Source organism: Myxocyprinus asiaticus, chromosome 47 (genome assembly GCF_019703515.2).
Source record: "Myxocyprinus asiaticus isolate MX2 ecotype Aquarium Trade chromosome 47, UBuf_Myxa_2, whole genome shotgun sequence".
Taxonomy (NCBI): Eukaryota; Metazoa; Chordata; class Actinopteri; order Cypriniformes; family Catostomidae; genus Myxocyprinus; species Myxocyprinus asiaticus.
Window position 1 is genome coordinate 17,117,419 of NC_059390.1, and position 21,136 is coordinate 17,138,554.

General features: G+C 39.2%; 1 protein-coding gene across 4 annotated transcripts in view; it reads right to left on the minus strand.

The window, feature by feature from the left end:
• Positions 1 to 42: 42 nt before the first annotated feature.
• Positions 43 to 21,136, minus strand: part of LOC127436877 (plexin-C1-like) — a 35,437-nt gene continuing 14,343 nt past the window's right edge. For 2 of the 4 annotated variants that reach the window (XM_051691343.1, XM_051691344.1), the window contains exons 20-31: positions 20,566 to 20,764; positions 18,383 to 18,529; positions 10,008 to 10,176; positions 9,610 to 9,710; positions 9,175 to 9,250; positions 5,428 to 5,462; positions 3,233 to 3,328; positions 2,813 to 2,976; positions 2,512 to 2,662; positions 2,067 to 2,207; positions 1,881 to 1,955; positions 43 to 974 (exon numbers count right to left, since the gene is read on the minus strand). In XM_051691343.1, coding sequence (XP_051547303.1) covers positions 870 to 974; positions 1,881 to 1,955; positions 2,067 to 2,207; positions 2,512 to 2,662; positions 2,813 to 2,976; positions 3,233 to 3,328; positions 5,428 to 5,462; positions 9,175 to 9,250; positions 9,610 to 9,710; positions 10,008 to 10,176; positions 18,383 to 18,529; positions 20,566 to 20,764 — 1,459 coding nt within the window. In that variant the 3' untranslated portion in view covers positions 43 to 869. Of the gene's footprint in view, positions 975 to 1,880; positions 1,956 to 2,066; positions 2,208 to 2,511; positions 2,663 to 2,812; positions 2,977 to 3,232; positions 3,329 to 5,427; positions 5,521 to 8,077; positions 8,338 to 9,174; positions 9,251 to 9,609; positions 9,711 to 10,007; positions 10,177 to 18,382; positions 18,530 to 20,565; positions 20,765 to 21,136 lie in introns of those variants that run through there. The other 2 variants (XR_007896470.1, XM_051691345.1) reach the window with 2 other exon arrangements.

Below are 21,136 nucleotides of genomic sequence, written 5' to 3' on the forward strand. Positions count from 1 at the left end.
TTTCTCTTTATAAAGTTGTTATAAATAATAAAATGGATAAAGTTATTATATTACAATTTTTTATTTTTTTTTCCCATGCATTTAATGGTGGAGCACCTGTCAAAACATTGATCTATACTAAACAAAAACACCACAGTGACGTTATCCAGTATAATGTTATAATATCTGCCACTTTTATTTATTTATATATTTATTCATTCATTTAATTTCTTTTAAAATAAGCTGTTAAATTGCTTTGTACCGCCTTCACGTCATCACTAATTTGACCAAAATATGGCGACAAAGTAACGCAGCTGCATGGAGTTCAACTCACAATTTGGAAATATCTCTTCCACGCACATTTTGTTAGTATAGTGCTAACCAACACATTTGCTATAAAAGAACAAAGTAATTGTTTAGTCAATTTTTTTTTTTAAATGTTTTACAGAAAAGGAAATGTAAATTGATTGACTTGGCAGGTATATCCATTAGAGGCAGATTCTGTACCTAAAATAAATGATTTACTAACTGAAATTTACAGTAGAGCGAGGTCAACTTGTAGTAAACTATTCAATCATCATATTTTGCATTGCATTACAAGTCATGGGTTAGCGATATAGTGTATAAATAGCTGTGTTGGTCAAATATTCAAACTAATTGGCAAGCCTCTCTCAAACGCTGAGACTCATCAACATACCATAATCTTGGTTCCTACACAGTGTCCATCAAACATCAGTGAATCAGTTTTCTTGATTATATGGCTGAAATGCTTTATGATGATGACAGTTTCTATGAGGGAGAGACTGCCAGTTCCGTGACCAGCTTGCATTGAAGGAAAAAAAAAAAAAAGAAAATGCAATGAGAATCTTCAAAATTCAAAAGGCACAATTTCAGCTCCAAGCACTTCGCTTCATGTTGTCAAAAAGCTCCTTCACTTTTTGCATTTCCTCTTTCAAACTGGTGGGGGCATCTGTCTGCTCCAACTTCTGAGAAATCTGTAGAGACAAGAGTTTCATCAGAGGGGAAGAGCCAAGAGGCTATGACACTGACACACACCTACTGAAATGCAGTTATACATGTATAATTCTTTCTGCCACTCTCATGTACTTTGGTGCTGTGGGTCTCAATAATTAACCACAAAATGCCATCAGTTCTGATTTCAAAAACAGCTTTTGAGAGGGCCTGGGTAGCTCAGCAAGTAAAGACGCTGACTACCACCCCTGGAGTCGCGAGTTCGAATCCAGGGCGTGTTGAGTGACTCCAGCCAGGTCTCCTAAGCAACAAAATTGGCCCGGTTGCTAGAGAGGGTAGAGTCACGTGGGGTAACCTCCTCGTGGTCGCTATAATGTGGTTCACTCTCGGCGGGGTGCATGGTGAGTTGTGCTTGGATGCCGCAGAGAATAGCATGAAGCCTCCACACTCGCTATGTCTCCGTGGTTACACGCTCAACAAGCCACATAAGATGTGTGGATTGATAGTCTCAGCCGCGGAGGCAACTGAGATTCATCCTCCACCACCCGGATTGAGACGAGTCACTACGTCACTACGAGGACTTAGAGCTCATTGGGAATTGGGCATTCCAAATTGGGAAGAAAAAAAAAAAAAAAAAAACAGGTTTTGAATCATCCTGAACTGAAAAAAGGATGTGGGAGAGAGGTTTCCTGTCAGTCACATTTCTTTAGAATGGCAAAATACGTTTCATTAATAGAATTATTGTGGCTTTAATGTGCCTGAAAATGATACAAAAGCATATAACCTCAGTAGCTTTAAAATATATTGCTTCATAGTGATATTATGATTGCAAACAAAATGTATATGCCATATTCAACTTTGATGGTTAAAGGCATGAGTGTAGGTCTTCTGGGTGATAAATTCAGGTTGGCGTCTCAAATTATTCTTACCTCACTGAAATAGCGGGCCATGTATTTGTAGAGTTCGCGCAGGGCAGCGGATTCATTAAACTCATTTTCATGTTTCTAATGAAAGATGAAAGATGATATTGAAAGATCTCCATCTATATGCATCACATTCAATCCCTCAAGATGTTTCATTAATATACTGTGTATAGGTTGTGGCATAAATTGCACCTTTGACTCTTCCTGAAGAAACATCTTGAACTCTTGGTTACTAATAGATGGCGTATCCTTCATTATCTTATAGTACATCTTCACTTCCAGTTTGTACTTTGGAATGTCTTTGGCATAGAGTAGCTTATTTGTTGGCGAATGCTGTAAGAGAGTGAGAAAAAGATTTCAAACCCATCTGACATTCTTACTTCTGTCAAACACAAAAGGAGATGTTAGGTAGAATGTTCAGTTTCAGTCACCATTCACTTTCATTGCATATTTTTTTTTAACATACAATACAAGTGAATGGAGGCTGAGGCTGACATTCTGTCTCCTTTTGTGTTCCATGGAAGAAAGAAAGTCATACTGGTTTAGGGCGACATACCAGTATGTAAATTATGACTGGATTTTTATTTATGGTGAACAAACCCCAAATTTCTAACGTTAAATTAGAAGTTATGGTTACCTTGTCCAGGTGTTGCTCTGCAAGCGAGAAAGAGTCCATGAAGGCTTGAGCAATGACAGACAGACAGCCATCTAGGTGAGGCGTCTTTTCCATGTCACTGAACACAAAGTCGGGGTTCTTCAGGATGTTCACCCAGAAACGAAGTGGTAGGCTAGTAGGGAGGACCACAGACAAATATTTGAATTTGAAATCAGTATTTTAGTTTGTGTATGTACATTTAAAGGTGCAAATTGTTTTATTGTGCAACATTTGATGACTAAAAATTAATCTATTGAGTGTGAGATGCAGTGGTATTCAGCACCTGTTTGTCTTCCAGATGTGAATGACATCTGGATCAGAGATTTTTTTTCTCTCTGCTTGTGCATCCAGGAAGTCAAAAAAGTACTTGACAGCCAGTGGGCCTCTGTTGTTGGGCAATCCCCAGATATTCTTGAAAAGATTCTCCACAAAAGAATGGACTGCCACCTGGTGGACATATGAAGATCAAATATCTCATAATACAGAAAATTTCCAAATATCAATGAATGTTACTGAAAGAGTGTAGTATAGATAACGATGGACGGAAGGATGGAAGGAAAAATGGACGGACGGTCAGACAGACAGATGACGGATGGAAGGACGGATGGGTGGGGTCAGTGGATGGATGTAATGACAGACAGACAGATGATGGATGGATGAACAGACAGATAGACAGACAGAACCTTTTATTATCAGATTATACCTTGGTGGAGAGCAGTTTGGTGAGGTACATCTCTTTGAATTTCATTTCTTTTCTCTCTGGATGCTTGCTCAGATCTATGTCGATGTCTGGATCGACCTAGGAAAACCGAAAAGTCATGTCTATTCATTTGAATTGTCCATCCTATTAACTCTAATACAAGATTAGTTATTTCCCAACAATTGTTACTTTTGTGTGCTTAGAGTTGAGATTCTGTATAACAGAGTGTCCAAATGTTTAAGTTTTTTTTTTTACATTGTAAGCCAATAAGAAACTTTGAACAATATTACAGTGCATCCGGAAAGTATTCACAGCGCTTCACTTTTTCCACATTTTGTTATGTTACAGCCTTATTCCAAAATGGATTAAATTCATTATTTTCCTCAATTCTACAAACAATACCCCATAATGACAACATTAAGAAGAGTGTTTGAAATCTTTGCAAATTTATTAAAAATAAAAAACGAAAAAAAAAAAAAAAAAAAAACCAAAAAAAAAAAAAGAAACCACGTACATAAGTATTCACAGCCTTTGCTCAATACTTTGTTGAAGCACCTTTGGCACCAATTACAGCCTCAAGTATTTTTGAGTATGATGCTACAAGCTTGGCACACCTATTTTTGGGCAGTTTCTCCCATTCTTCTTTGCAGGACCTCTCAAGCGCCATCAGGTTGGATGGGGAGCATCGGTGCACAGCCATTTTCAGATCTCTCCAGAGATGTTCAGTCGGGTTCAAGTCTGGACTCTGGCTGGGCCACTCAAGGACATTCACAGAGTTGTCCCAGAGTCACTCCTTTGTTATCTTGGCTGTGTGCTTAGGGTCGTTGTCCTGTTGGAAGATGAACCTTTTCCCCAGTCTGAGGTCCAGAGCGCTCTGGAGCAGGTTTTCATCAAGGATGTCTCTGTACATTGCTGCATTCATCTTTCCCTCGATACCGACTAACCTCCCAGTTCCTGCCGCTGAAAAACATCCCCACAGCATGATGCTGCCACCACCATGCTTCACTGTAGGGATGGTATTGGCCAGGTGATGAGCAGTGCCTGGTTTCCTCCAGACATGATGCTTGCCATTCAGGCCAAAGAGTTCAGTCTTTGTTTCTCATGGTCTGAGAGTCCTTCAGGTGCCTTTTGGCAAACTCCAGGCGGGATGTCATGTGCCTTTTACTGAGGAGTGGCTTCCGTCTGACCACTCTGCCATACAGGCCTGATTGGTGGAGTGCTGCAGAGATGGTTGTTTTTCTGGAAGGTTCTCCTCTCTCCACAGAGAAATGCTGGAGCTCTGTCAGAATGACCATCGGGTTCTTGGTCACCTCCCTGACTAAGGCCCTTCTCCCCCGATCACTCAGTTTGGCCGGGCGGCCAGCTCTAGGACGAGTCCTGGTGGTTCCAAACTTCTTCCATTTACAGATAATGGAGACCACTGTGCTCATTGGGACCTTCAATGCTGCAGACATTTTTCTGTACCCTTCCCCAGATCTGTGCCTCACTACAATCCTGTCTCAGAGGTCTACAGACAATTCCTTGGACTTCATGGCTTGGTTTGTGCTCTAACATGTACTGTTAACTGTGGGACCTTATATAGACAGGTGTGTGCCTTTCCAAATCATGTCCAATCAACTGAATTTACCACAGGTGGACTCCAATCAAGTTGTAGAAACATCTCAAGGATGATCAGTGGAAACAGGATGCACTTTGAGTGTCATGGCAAAGGCTGTGAACACTTATGTACATGTGATTATTTTCGTTTTTTATTTTTAATAAATTTGCAAAGATTTCAAACACACTTCTTTCATGTTGTCATTATGGGGTATTGTTTGTAGAATTTTGAGGAAAATAATGAATTTAATCCATTTTGGAATAAGGCTGTAACATAACAAAATGTGGAAAAAGTGAAGCGCTGTGAATACTTTCCGGATGCACTGTAACCACACCGAGATTCTGATACAGTTAAAAGTACGAGACACTTCCTCTCATTTGAACAGGAAGAGAATATGGCAGAACTGAAAACATCACATGCCCAGTGTAAATGCAGTGGCCTTACGCCGTGCCATAACAAATGAAATTTTAACTAACCATGACCCATGAAAGAAAACACAGCACAGTCATTTGTGTGTAGATTCTAAGGCGGACACTCTCTAAATGTCAAAATGTAGCAGCCATTTGAAAATGTGTCAACACAAGTTAAAAATGCAACTTACCAGATGGAAGTATTTGGTAGAGAAGTTCTCATCATCTGTCAAAAGCATCATGATAAAACTTCAAATAAAGGATTGAACTGGCATTCACATTCTCTAGCAATGGGGAGCAGATTATGAGATATGACTGTGAAAATACAAATGACATTCTGCTTTCCCCTTTAAAGTAGTATGAATTAATGTCAATCTGATGTGGTTAGAGTGGGTTTGAGTGAGCACCTCTTGTACAAACCTGCAAGCAAACATGCATGTGTTCATACACACATTTTAAAGTTTGGAACTTCAATGACGTTCAACAAATTATGTGCTGTAATAATTATTGCAGTACTTGATGCATAGCAGATCATTCGTTTCAAATAGAAATATCATTAAAAAGGCAGAATTCATCCTCTTACTTCAGTGAATGATAATATGCACAGATAGAAATTTGACCTAGGCTAGTGCAGAACTTGGAACTTGACAGACAGTTATCATCATGCATTTTCCTTGTATGGAAAAGAGCAGGTTTGACTTTTGGATTTCTGCCTCAGCGTTTAATACAAACACTTTTGAAATGACCTTTTTTATGCTTTTAGTAGGGGTGCATTGATGTGAAGATGAAAATTTGATACATCAGTTACTGAATTTAATAATCAAGTATTATGTTTAATGTTAAATGTTTAATTACAGTGGCATGCAAAAGTTTGGGCACCCCTGGGCAAAATTTCTGTTGCTGTGAATAGTTAAGTGAGTAGAAGAGGAACTGATCTCCAAAAGGCATAAAGTTAAAGATGGAACATTATTTTCAACATTTTAATCATTATTAGTGTATTATTTTTATTTTGTAAAATTTTAGTGTGAAAAAAGGGAAAGGAGCACCATGCAAAAGTTGCAAGAGATTTGAGCTCTCAGATAACTTTTACCAAGGTCTTAATTAGCTTGTTAGGGCTATGGCTTGTTCACAATCATCGTTTGGAAAGGCCAGGTGATGCAAATTTCAAAGCTTTATACATACTGACTCCTCAAATCTTGTCCCAATAATCAGCAGCTATGGGCTCCTCAAACAGCTGCCTAGCTCTCTGAAAATTAAAATAATTGATGCCCACAGAGCAGGAGAAGGCTTGAAGAAGATAGCAAAGTGTTTTCAGGTAGCTGTATCCTCAGTTTGTAATGTAATTAAGAAATGGTAGTTAACAGGAACGGTGGAGTTCAAGTTGAGGTCTGGAAGACCAAGAAAACCTTCAGAGAGAACTCCTCGTAGGATTGCTAGAAAGGCAAATCAAAACTCCTGTTTGACTGCAATAGACCTTAAGGAATATTTAGCAGACTCTGGAGTAGTGGTGCACTGTTCTACTGTGCAGCGACACCTGCACAAATATGACCTTCATGGAAGAGTCATGAGAAAACCTTTCCTGCGTCCTTGCCACAAAATTCAGCGTCAGAAGTTTGCAAATTAACATCTAAACAAGCCTGATGCATTTTGGAAACAAGTTATTTTGAAACTGTAAAAGATGAATATAAAAAAGTAAAACTGCTTAAAATATTAAAGAAATGTGTCATTTTTAACTTTAAGCCTTTTGGAAATCAGGCCATCTTTTGCTCGCTTAGCTATTCACAGCAACAGAAATTTTGATCAGGGGTGTCCAAACTTTTGCATGCCACTGTATGTTTAATACTCAGTGTGTTAAAGAGGCTGTCTCAGAATACATGTGCGCTCTTGCAACAGATGTGGAGCACATGAGTGAGTCTGAGGAAACAAGTGCACACTTTAAGAATGTTTTTGCAACAAGTTTGGCTTTTTGTGTCTTTTTGAGCAAAATAAGTGAAAATTCGTTGTTCTTTTCTTCACCACTATATTACACATATTTTTGAATATTTGGAGAACGTACTTGGGAAGGTACTGCGCACCTTTACTGTGTGCCTTTACTCATGATTATTATTTGGGGTTTTTTTTACGTTATAATCATATGCCGTCAAGTTGTTAACTCTGTGACCCTTCTTGATATAAAGATGAGACTTAGCTGCCTGTATTCATGGCAGATTTCATTTAGATTTTATTATTGTTTCAGTAGCTACATTTTCCCGTTAGATGACATGCAAGTGTCTTTTACACATGATCAACGTTCTACTTGCTGTCTGTTTGTTACAGTAGTTAGCATCAAGTCAGACATGTTTTCCTTTATTCGTTTTGGCTCAATAATGAAAATAAAACCATTTTCTTATTTTTCTGTTTATATTTGCAGTCACATAAACCAAAGCTCCCTGTACCTACATCCTAAATGCAAAGAATGTTCAGTAAAGATTTTGAATCTTCTTACTGCTGTGTTTTTCTTAGTTTCAAAACAGAATCACACATTTAATTCTTATCCAAAAAAATTTTTTTTGAGCCAGCGGATGTACAGCCTGGTGTATTTTTGCATTACATAGGCTATTATACTGTATATATTCCAAAATAATGCAAATTGTCCCTCTAATTACATTGGTATCTTCAGCATATTTTTTAAAACAGTTATGAATTGTTCCAAAATAATCAAATCATGAATGAATTTCAGATTTCATCTCTTTATTTTGAGCCTAATAATTGGATACATTAAAGAGACCCAAAAATGAAAATTCTCTCATCATTTTCTCACCTTCATGCCATTCCAGATATGTATGTCTTTCCTTCTTCAGCAGAACACAAAGATTTTTTAGAAGAATATTTCAGCTCTGTAGGTCCTCACAATGTAAGTGAATGGTGATCAGAACTTTGTAGATCCAAAAATCACATAAAGGAAACATAGAAGTAATCCATAAGACTCCAGTGTTTAAATCAATGTCTTCAGAAGTGATAGCTCTGGATGAGATTTAAGTCCTTTTTTCCACTCTAAATCTCCACTTTCACTTTTACATCTGAAAGTCACATGTGGTGCCTGTTTAGTTTCACTTTTTCATCTGAAAGTTAAAGTGGAGATTTAGAGGGAAAAAAGGACTTAAATTTTGATCTGTTTCTCACCCACACCTATTGCTTCTGAAGATATGGATTTAAACACTGAAGTCTTATGGATTACTTCTATGTTTCCTTTATGTGATTTCTGGAGCTACATAGTTCTGATCACCATTCACTCGCATTGTAAGGACCTACAGAGCTAAGATATACTTCTAAAAATCTTTGTTTGTGTTCAGCAGATGAAAGAAAGTAATACACATCTGGGATGGCATGAGGGTGAGTAAATGATGGCAGAATTTTCATTTTTGGGTGAACTATCACTTTAACAGTCCTACCTAATCTATTTTAAAAATATATGTTAATTTGTTAAGTCATTATAACGTAATACATGGCTAAATATGAATTTAGAGCCAATAAGAAATTAATACAATAGTTGTCAACGTTCACTTAATTTAGCTTCAGTTCTGGCACGTCCTGTTTTCCTTTGGCACACCCAGAACCTCTTTTCTGGCATTGCCACTGGTTCATGATGCTTAAAGCATTAACTAACGATTAGATGATGATGATTACCTGATTGTAAAGTGTTACCCCCTTTAGTTTTGGGAAGTTGCATTCTAAATACACTTGTCATGAACGAATGGCATGGCACTTCAGATGTAAGTTGCATGAGCTTTAGAACTTGAACTGGGGATAGTTCCTGTTCAGTTTGACATGTTCATGAGACAGACTTATTTATTTTTGACACTTAGAACTGGGAAAAACTGCTTAGAGCTACATAGGCTTTCTGTCTGTTATTATATTGGGTGTGACATTGTTTCAGTTGACATAGGGATGTGACTCACCCTTTACACTGTTCTGTGACATGAGTGGGGCTTGCACACTTATTGTGATAACTTTAATACATGCTCCATCTGCCACCTGGAATGAAAAATATGTTCAAAATGTCTTTAGTCACATAATACACTAAGAAAAGAGCTATTTAACTACGGTGCTGCTGTTGCTGTGGATGTATTATGACTCTCAAGAGTTTGGCATAATCTGGGTATATTTGGCTTTGTGATACAAGCTTTGCAAGTAAGAGGACAATCTCAAAGACCTTGAATAAAACAATTAGCCACCCGTGAAGGCATAAAAACAGTGCGATTTCAATTTCAAACTTCTCATCGAAAGAAAAATTAAAGCACTTTAAGATTACTTGCTACACAAGACATTTCATTCATTTTATTCTGTATTAATGGAAGAGGAAAAATGAATCGGGAAGTTTCTTGGTCCCATACCTGATAATGTCTCAGAGTGTTTAACATGGTAACATGACCCCTAATCTCTGAGCTATCATCGACTTCCTGTAGCAAGACAAAATTTCCTGCCTTCTCATATTCTTTGAGGGCACAACAAAAAACAGAGACATGAAACAGTCATTAGTTCTGAGGACATTAGAACTGGTAATCTGAAACTATTAACAACGGAAGTGATCAGTAGAGGCACGTACATGTGAAAAGCTAAAATTATATCATCTGTATTATTTATCAGTCCTAACATTCAGCCATTAAATTATTCAGATCTATAAACTTTAAGAAATAAACAACTCACAATATAATAATTTCTTTCTTTGTTTTACAGTTATGAAATATTACATATTCAACATTGGGATACTGAAACCAGGGATCTGACTAACCGATTTCAATGTCCCTGATCTGCTGTGTGTAGGGAAAACCAAACTTGCGCTGGAAGGTCTGTAAGATTTTCTCCTTGACCTGGTGTATGGTGTCACAGGTCAATGCGTTGACCTCTAAGGGTTCGCTGACCTCTCCATCAGTCCCAACAGCAAACAACACCTGCAGTTTCTTCAGGGGCATCAGGGGTTGAGAGAGAACAAAATAATTAACATGATTTTATATCTAAAGAAGAATCACCCACTACAAATGTAGCACTAAGAAGAGGCTCTTCTTACAATGCTAGCAAATCTTGGGCTGGAGAAGGAAACAATTTAGGAAATTTGCATTTAAAGGCATAAAAATAAAAAAGATAAGACAAGAAATCTTCAGTTAAATCAGTTTCATGTCAAATCGCAACTCTGATACTGAATTTTACACTCTACATTCCACACCACATCATGTCCTCCATCCTTGACACCATTAAAAAAATGAAGTGAGACTGCTTAGAATAGTGCTCTTTCCTATAAACTCTATGAGCTCTTTCATTTCCACTATATGCAATGCTTATATTTTAGACTGACCAACTAATCTTTAAAGGCACTTTTATGACTAATGAATCAACTATTGTTGCATATTTGTTTTTTAAATGCCTATCTACATCCAGAATTACAGTATATATATATATATATATATATATATATACACACACTACTGGTCAAAAGTTTTGAAACACTTGACTGAAATGTTTCTCATGATCTTAAAAATCTTTTGATCTGAAGGCGTATGCTTAAATGTTTGAAATTAGTTTTGTAGACAAAAATATAATTGTGCCACCATATTCATTTATTTCATTATAAAACTACAATTTAATAATAATATAAAAAAAAAAAAAAACGTTTTTGAAATTGATGACTTGGACCAAATAATTAAGAAAAGCAGCCAATAAGTGCCCAACATAGATGGGAACTCCTTCAATACTGTTTAAAAAGCATCCCAGGGTGATTCCTCAAGAAGTTGGTTGAGAAAATGTCAAGAGTACATGTCTGCAAATTCTAGGCAAAGGGTGAGTACTTTGAAGATGCTAAAATATAACACAGTTTTGATTTATTTTGGATTTTGTTTAGTCACAACATAATTCCCATAGTTCCATTTATGTTATTCCATAGTTTGAATGACTTTACTATTATTCTAAAATGTGAAGAAAAATTATAATAAAGAATGATTAACTGTTTCAAAACTTTTGACCAGTAGTGTGTATATATATATATATATATATATATATGTATATATATTGTCAAACAAAGAATCAATGCCTACAAAACTAACTTCAAACATTTAAACATACGCCTTCAGATCAAAAGATTTTTAAGATCATGAGAAACATTTCAGTCAAGTGTTTCAAAACTTTTGACCGGTAGTGTATTTTTATATATATATATATATATATTGTCAAACAAAGAATCAAACTGTTGCCTTTTTTAATAGCAAGTGAAAAAAGCATCACATCAGTTTAAAGAGAGAAATATAGTTTCAACCGAAAATAGGTGACACAGAATGGCTGTTTATTTATTATTATCATTATTATTATTTATTTATTTTTTTGGCATGAAACAGTAAAAAGTACACTGTTGCATAATATTCCCAGCTAATGTAGTTTAGTCAATTTCAAATTGTGTGTTAGACCATTATGTTTATAATTTCTCTGATGATGCACTTTTAATTACACAAATACCTTCCTTTGGCAAAAGGCAGTTTTACTTGTTAGGCAATACTATATTACAAGGTCCAGTTTAGGGAAAGGAATGCTTGCAAAACCGATATTCTCTTTGCACACTTTATTAGTATTTCCTCTTTTCTTATTTACGCAAGACGAAGGATTGTGTTTATTAGCAGTAAATGCAACAAAAAAAAGCAAAACACAAACCATTCAACCACAGACCACGTGAGAATCATAGCTCACAATGGAATTAGTTCTTGAAAGAGAAGATCTCAGAAACCAAAGTTCTATGCATGGGTGGCCCTACATAAGCAATGAATAAAAAATTTAAAAAATACACTTGTTGGAAAGCAACATTATCTGGAAAATAAGGTTTAAACCACTTGTGCTGCAAGTGTTGTGCAACAAAGAGTAAGGAAGTTAGAGGACTTCTGTAGGCCAAGGATGGGCTTGGTGGTTACAGATAAAGCAGAAGTTTGTGAGCAGTCAGTGTAAGAGACTAAAGAAATTAACAGAATTGAAGCAGACATGTGAAAGCCTTTGCGACAGGGGTACTCAATAGGCGGACTCCAGTCCAGAGCCTATTTATACTTAAATTAAGCAAACAGTATTTTAATACTTCACTGTTGTTATGTAAATAGTTTGTTTGTTTGTAGATTCTAACTTTAAGGAAAGTATACAAATGGACATTTCAGACTTTTACATTTTTATACATTTTCTCTCAGGGGACACCCCTGAACCCCCATACAGTATTTTTTATCCAACAAAAGGCCTCCTATGTCTCATAAACATTCTATATATTCTGAATGTAAAAATATTTAAACACAAAAATGGGACTGCTGTCATTCAGCTTCAAAACAAACTGTTGAACTTATCTTTTAATATTCATATCTGTCACAGTCTCTCCTGTTTCCTAGGACTCTTATTTTGAAGTGTTTCCCCTGGACTACATTACCCAGTATGCACTGCCCTCATCACTGCCATCTGTTCCTCACTGTTTGTATAAATACCCTTTAATTTTTGCATTCCTTGGTCAGTTCCCGTTTGTTGTTTCACTGTCATCATTTTTTATCAAAGCCTGCAAATAGATCCTACATCTCCTGTCTCATCTCAGCAACCATTTGTGACAATATCCAAGTGCCCTCAACTGATGAAGTCTTGATGAAATATTTTAATTATTTGGTAGAAGATCCCTCAGACCCCACTATATCACTGTAAAATCTAATTAGTTAATCTTACTTACAAAAGCATGTAAACCGATTGCCTTAAAAAATATAAGTAAATGTACTTATTTGGCAGTAAATGTACTTATTTGGCTCAAGTAAAGTGAACTAGGAATAGTCCACTTTACTTGAGCCAAATAAGTATATTTACTTGATTTTTACTTGAAGGCAATTGGTTTCCTAACTTTTTTTTAAGTAAAGTCAACTTATTAAATTTTACAGCTGTCTCTAGGCCCCCAATATCCTCATCCCTGCCCAGTTTATTATTTTTGACCCTTTGACTATTTTGACCCTTTAGGATTTTTTTTTAAATTTCTTTACAAAGTACTATTGCTGCCTATGTGGCAAGTTTTAAAAAGTATTAAAAAATATATATTATATAATTTCATAGTCATATGACTACTGACTGTCACGGTTCCGGCATGTGTGCCAGCTCTAACTAAGCTTCACTTGCACCTCACCAGCTTCTACGAACCTTCTTCATGAGCTTGTGTATCTGTGGTTGCTGGTCGATTGAGGTGCGGTTACCTGTCTGCTTGCATTTGTCTGGGCTTCGCTTGCACCTCACCAGCTTCTACGGACTCTCATCTGAGTGCTCCAGACTTCCACAATGCACACATTCCCCATACGAATACACTCTTCACTAGCCCTTGGCAGCTCGCTGGTTCTCCGACTTCTTCAACCAGCACAGGGTGCGCCTTGACTTGACTTTTGAGAACTTGTGAATAAATACTGTTGAACTCTCTCTTTCTGCTTTTGGGTCCTTTATCTTCTCCACTCCCCAACCATGACAGAATAAACTGGCCAGCATGGACACAGCAGAGGAGACGACTCTACACTCCACCTTCTCTCAACAAAGAGCTTTGCTCAGATGACAACAAGACCAGATATCTGCTTCTAACCGTGCTTTAGAGGTAATGGCTTCCCAGCTCACGGATCTGACCACAATGGTTCAACAGCTCCGCTCTCCCTCTAATCCGAGTCCAGCACAGGACACAACCCCCACTCTTCCGGCAGCTTCTCATGCTTTCCTCTCATGATGTTCACTGTTCTTCTCCTTGCAGCCCTCCACGTACTCCTCAGACACTATGAAGATTACGTGTATCATCACAGTCCTCTCCAGGTGGACTGGAGAATGAAGTACAGGGATGTGGGATAACTGGCATCCGTGTTGCTCCTCAACTGAAGATTTCTCCTCTGAAATTCGCAGAGTGTTTGACTGGGCAGCTCAAGGTCGGGAAGCTGGGAGGATATTATCAGGGCTGTCCCAGGGTAATCGATCAGTTGCAGATCGATTCCAGCTATTGGAATGGTTCCGCAATGTGGGATTTGTTCTTGTAAGGTCTCTCGGATACTATTCAAGATTAAATTTACTCTCTGGACCTTCCCCCGCAGTTCGGCGATTTAGTGGACTTAGCCATACGGGTGGATCACCATTTGACTCAATGTAATGAGCATCGTCGCCACCGCTCTTCCCCCTCACGGACAGTTAAAGCTCACTCACAATCCATGCCTGCAACAGAGTTTCTGATTCTCCTCCTGACTTTAAACCCATGTAGGTGGGTAGACCTCCCATGCCCCGCAAGGAAAGGTAGCGACGATATCAAAAGGGTTTGTGTTTTGTCTGCAGCCATTCTGGCCACCTTGTTGCCTCCTGTCTGTTACTGGCAAGCACAACACCCTTGGACAAAGCCCCCGGACACCGCACGCTCCACCCAGCTTGGCTGCTGATTGGTATAGATTGTCATGTTATCTCGACCCTGGTGGATTCCGGCGCCAAAGGAAATTTCATTGACACTTCCAAATGGCGGCTTCCCAGGATCCCATTGGATGAGCCCATCATCGCCCAGACTCTTATCGGCACACCCCTGTCAGTCATAACCTATTCTAATAAGCTGGTCACTTTGATCTCCGGAAACCACACTGAACAGCTGTCTTTTTACCTCATCCAATCCCCTTCGACCCCAGTTGTGCTGAGACACCCTTGGTAGGTTACGCACAACCCACAGCTCCCGAGAGGGAGGCCATAAACAGGTACATTACTGATTCTTTGGCCCTTCCTCATTGCCCGCAGGGGCGGGGTTCTTCTTCGTGGAGAAGAAGGATGGCTCGCTAAGACCCTGCATAGATTATTGGGGGCTGAATGACATCACGGTAAAGAATCGTTATCCTTTGCCGTTGATGTCCTCAGCCTTCTACTCTTGCAGGGGGTGTCCATCTTTACGAAGTTGGACTTACGCAACACTTACCACCTGGTTCATGTCAGGAAGGGGGAATGAGTGGAAGATGGCATTTAACATGCATAGGGGCACTTTGAATATTTGGTTATGCCTTTCGGATTGGTCAACGCCCCCGCCGTCTTCCAGGGGCATGTGAATGATGTGCTTAGAGACATGGTCGATTGCTTTGTCTTTATTTATCTTGATGATATTCTGATCTTCTCCCAGAACATGCAGGACTATATGCCGCACATTAGGCAGGTGCTATAGCAGCTGTTAGATAACCGCCTGTTTGTCAGGTTTTCACACACAGTCGGTTCCGTTCTTGGGGTTCATCGTTTCATCCAAGGAAGTATGTATGGATCCGGCTTAGGTAAAAGCCGTTTCCGAATGGCCAACCCCAGACTCTCACAAGACATTGCAGAGGTTTATGGGGTTCGGCAACTTTTACCGGAGGTTTATTCACAACTATAGTCAACTCGCTGCGCTGCTGACGGATCTCACCTCCATGCGCACTGACTTTAGTTGGTCCCTGCAGGCTGAAGCTGCATTTACTAAATTTAAGAAGTGGTTTCCCACCGTGACAATTTTAATTACCCCTGACCCTGCTAGTCAGTTCATTGGAGGTGAATGCATCCGAGGTCGGTGTTGGAGCGGTCCTTCCTCAGTGTTCTCCCTCGGATGGAAAGATGCATCCGTATGCATTCTTTTTGCATGGCTGACCCCCACGGAATGGAATTACGACGTCAGTAACCGGGAATTACTGGTTGTCCAGTTGGCTTTGGGTGAGTGGCATCATTGGTCAGAGGGTTCGGGGATACCTTTCGTGATTTGGACTGATCATAAGAACCTAGAGTACATTTGTAGCGCTAAACATTTAAACTCTATGCAGGCTCGCTGGGCCTTATTTTTCACTCGTTTTGATTTCACCCTCTCGTATCGTCCGGGCTCCAAGAAAGTCAAGCCCGACTCTCTATCTCGATGTTTCGAAATGGAGACCTCCACCGCACCAGTGGATACCATCCTCCCTGCTCCCTGAGTGGTGGGCATGGTATCCTGGGAGGTGGAGGCTAAAGTCCGCACAGCGCTACGACACACCGCATCTCCCGCTGCCTGCCCAGAGTTACCTTGTTGTTGATGAAACTGTTTGCTCCGTGATCAGTTCAAATGCACATCCTTCAGTGGGGTCATTCTTCTAATGTCACCTGCTACCCAGAAGCTACTCGTACCCAAATGCTCATTAGACAGCATTTCTGGTGACCATCGCTTGCGCTGGATGTTCACCAAATCGTTGCGCCTGCCCTATTTGTGTGACCAATAAGACTTCCTGGAACCCCCCAGCCGGGGTCCTCCAACCGCTGTCAGTGCCTTCGAGACCCTGGTCGCATATCGCCAGACAAAACTGGTCTCCCCCATCCCATGGCAACACAGTCATTTTGACTGTAGTAGACCGGTTCTCGAAGGCAGCTCATTTCATTCCCCTCCCCAAATTACCTTCAGAGAGGGAGACAGCGGTAGCGGTCATTAATCACGTCTACCGTATTCATGGCCTCCCGGTCAACATGGTTCTGACAGAGGCCTCCAGTTTGTGTCTCGTTTTTGGGCAGAGTTCTGTCAACACCTGGGGGCAACAGTTAGTTTGTCTCCTGGGTTTCATCCCCAGACAAATGGGCAGGCAGAGCAAGCAAACCAGGAACTGGAGAAGACCCTGCGGTGTATGGCCACCCGTAACCCTTCTTCTTGGAGCGAGAATTTGGTTTGGGTCAAGTACACTCATAACTCGTTGCCATCTGTGTCTACGGGGTTATCACCCTTCCAAAGTAGCCTTGGCTATAATCCCCCTCTGTTCCCTGCTCAAGAGCCCGATGCTCAGGTTCCGTCCGTTCATGCGTTTTTGCGGAGGTGCCGACGCACCTGCAAAGCCACCAGAGAAGCCTTGTTAAGGACTGGCACTCAGGTTAAGAGGTCAGCAGACTGACACCGGTCTAAGCCCCCAGCTTACGTGTGCGGGCAGAGAGTTTGGTTGTCCTCCCAGGACATCCCACTTTGTCTCCCCTCACGTAAGCTGGGCCCCAAGTTTACAGCCTCAAATTACCACTTCACCTTCATCGCATTCACCCTGTTTTCCACATTTCCAAAATTAAGCCTGTTTTATGTTCAAATTTGCACCCCCTCACTCCTGTCTCTTCTACAGACTCTCATCTGAGTGCTCCAGACAATGCACACATTCCCCATACGAACACACTCTTCACTAGCCCTTGGTGGCTCGCTGGTTCTCTGACTTCTTCAGCCGGCGCAGGGTGTGCCTTGACTTGACTTTGAAAACTTGTGAATAAATACTGTTGAACTCTCTCTCTCTGCTTTTGGGTCCTTTATCCTCCCAACTCCCAGTCATGACACTTACACCATGTAAGCTACGTATTATTATCCGGACCTTTGCTGGGAAGGAAATGTAGAGACCGGACCTCTTGGAACTTTTTATTTTTTATATTTTATTTTTTATCCCCTTTTCTCCCCAATTTTGGAATGCCCAATTCCCACTACTTAATAGGTCCTCGTGGTGGCGCGGTTACTCACCTCAATCCGGGTGGCGGAGGATAAGTCTCAGTTGCCTCCACTTCTACTTGAATGGGGAAATAACTAAATATCCAAAACGGTTGGTCAAGATTACGATTAACACATATTTCAAATCAGCAGTAAAAATCTGACAACACTAGTATCAGAAGTTGTACTTCTTTACCTCAGATTACACTAAAATAATAATTTTCCTGGCTTGTATAGCTAATGCGAATGCACGTTCTCGAGTTGTTTGACAGGCGACGTTTGTATCTAAAAGGTGATTCGCTCTTTTATCTGTAAGGCGGGACTTCCTTTCTACATCCATTGAACTTTGGCCGTTCCAATTTTTCCCATTCATTTTAATAGAAGTGACCTGTCTCTGCTAAATAGTCTCTGGAATTAACTGTGGCCACTGATAGTGCCGTTTATTTGCACACTTTGTCAGTGTTGTTTTAGCACCCGATTCACAAAAGAAATTATGCTGTCAGGAAACTTACTTTTTTTCTGCATTTTTCAGATCTTTATCATATATAAATCGTACTAAGACAGGAGGGATATATTTGCTGCTTTTTAAATATAAAGTTTTAAAAATGTCAATGTGGCGTACACATTGCAAAAGGTTTACGTTTTTTGGTGAAGTTTGCAAAGAAACAGACTGTGAATGAGGAAATACTGACCAGGGCCTCAAAGTCTTGTGCTTGGCAGAGAAGCCAGTCTTCACTAAGTGTGTACAGAGCTTTCTCTGTCACTGAGTCCACAGGCCCTTTAGAGATCTGCTGAGTCAGAGCTGACACTAGCAGGAAGAGAGGCTGCCCTACTGATTCCTACAGGGCAAAATATACACAACTGAAGTTAACAACAACTGTAAGTTTTGTTTTTGTACTCTTAAAGGGATAGTTCACCCAAAAACCAAAGTTCTGTCATCACTGACTCTTGTCATTCTAACGATATGACTTTCTTTCTTCTGTGGAACACAATAGGAGATGTTAGGCAGAATGTCCAAGCTGCTTTTTCCCTTACAATGAAACTGAATTGAGGCTGTCAAGCTCCAAAAATGTACACTACTGTTCAAAGGTTTGGGGTCACTTGCCTGAAATGTTTCTCATGATCTCATGGCGTATGCTTAAATGTTTGAAATTAGTTTTGTAGACAAAAATATAATTGTGCCAACATATTCATTTATTTCATTATAAAAAAAAGTTTTTGAAATTGATGACTTGGACCAAATAATAAAGCAAAGCTGCCAATAAGTGCCCAACATAGATGGGAACTCCTTCAATACTGTTTAAAAAGCATCCCAGGGTGATACCTCAAGAAGTTGGTTGAGAAAATATCAAGAGTACATGTCTGCAAATTCTAGGCAAAGGGTGACTACTTTGAAGATTTATTTTGGATTTTGTTTAGTCACAACATAATTCCCATAGTTCCATTTATGTTATTCCATAGTTTTGATGACTTTACTATTATTCTAAAATGTGAAGAAAAAATAAAATAAAAAAAATAAAGAATGAGTAAGTGATCCTAAATTTTGAACGGTAGTGTATCATAAAAGTAGCAAATTGGAATATATTCCAGGTCTTCTGAAGACAGAGCTTTGTGTGATGAATGGACCAAAATGTAAATTATTTAATTACATTTTTGCCCTCTGCTTTAGCTCTCATGTGTCAAATCTCAAGTCAAGACCAGGCTTGACACCAATGATGCCAAAGGCCATTGGTTCTTTTGTGTCTGGTGACCGACTGTTATGTGCAAGTTGAAATATCCAAATGAGATTCACTAGTTTGTGCAGCACATTACAATGTGGATTGTTCTGTAATGTTTGAATCTGTGAATGAGTGTGAATTACATTTTGGTCTGTTACTCACAGAAGGCTATTGTATGTCTTCAGAAGACTAGAGATCTAGACAATCTCAGTCACTATTCACTTTCGTTGTATTGGAAAGAGCGTTCTTCCAAAATTTCTCTTTTTGTGTTCCACAGAATAAAGACATTGACATATGGTTTTAGAATGACAAGAGGGTGAGAAAATTATGACAGATTTTCATTTTTGGGTGAACTTTCCCTTTAATCATAGTGCCATCAAAATAAAACTGGGGGATAGATAAACATATAATATTTAATGAGTTAGTTCACCCAAAAAATTTAATTCAGTCATAGTTTACTTGCCCCTGTTTTGTTATAATCACATATTACTTTCTATCTTTTTCTTAACTAAAATAGAGAAATTGTGAAAAGAAAATGTGTGCTCAGTGATGTCAAACAATGGCTGTTTAAGGTGACCACCTCTTCAAGCTTTAAAAGGATGCAAAACTATAATTCAGAAGTTTAATAAATTATCACGAGACTAATGATTGTTAAAGCATATGATGAGGTTTGGTGAGAAACAAAACGAAATCGAATGTATTAGTTAGTGAAACTGTTGACCGACCGTCACTCTCCTCTGCGCGTTCATGAGACTGCACGAGAGCTGCAGTTTACGCAGCTTACCCATTTCGTGAGCGGAAGCTGCTTGAACTTGCTCTCGTGCAGTCTCATGAAAGCAGAGAAGAGCAACAGTCGGTCAACAGTTTCACAAAATAACACTCACCAAAGGTTTCTCACCAAACCTCATCATATGTTTTCAGAACAATCATGAGTCTCATGTAATAATTTATTAGACTTCTGAATTATACTTTGCATCATCTTGAAGCTTGAAGAGGTGGTCAACATAAACTGCCATTGTATGACACCACTGAGCATAACATTTTTCACAATTTCTCAATTTTTCAAAAGAAAAAGAAAGAAAGTCATATGGGGTAATAACAGCACAGAGGTGAGTAAACAATGACTGAATTTTCATTTTGGGACAGCACGGACAGACCCTGAGGTAGCCATAGAGACAGATAGACATCCAGTTAGTGAGGAGCTTCTCCACAATTGACTCTGTGCGACGCAGCAGAAGTTTGGGATTTGCATTGCTGGACTGGTCCATCAGACTCTGCAAAAGGTCCTCCATTACCTCTGTGAGGTAAAGCAGATCTCCATGCAGAGCGACAGTCAATAAAGATGCCACTGTACATCTAGGAGAGAGAGAGAGAGTGTGTGTGTGTGTGTGAGAGAGAGAAAGAGGAACAGAAACAGAGACATAAATGGAAATAACAGAAAAATGACATGACATGCCTAGACGAGCAAGTATTTTTTTTTTCTGTGTTAATGCAAGGGCTTGGTGATGTATCGAATATTCACAATATATTTGCAATGATTTTGGTGGTGAAATAAAATTAAGCAACATAATGAATATTGTGATGATCTTAATGCTCTTTTAATTTAAGGTTTTCTAAACGCTGTGTCATTAGAATAATTTCAGGATGCTTCCTTCTCTCGCAATTCACAAATGAAAGCATTATGACAGAGCAAAAATTTTGTTGGACAAAATGAGTATAAGTGCAAGA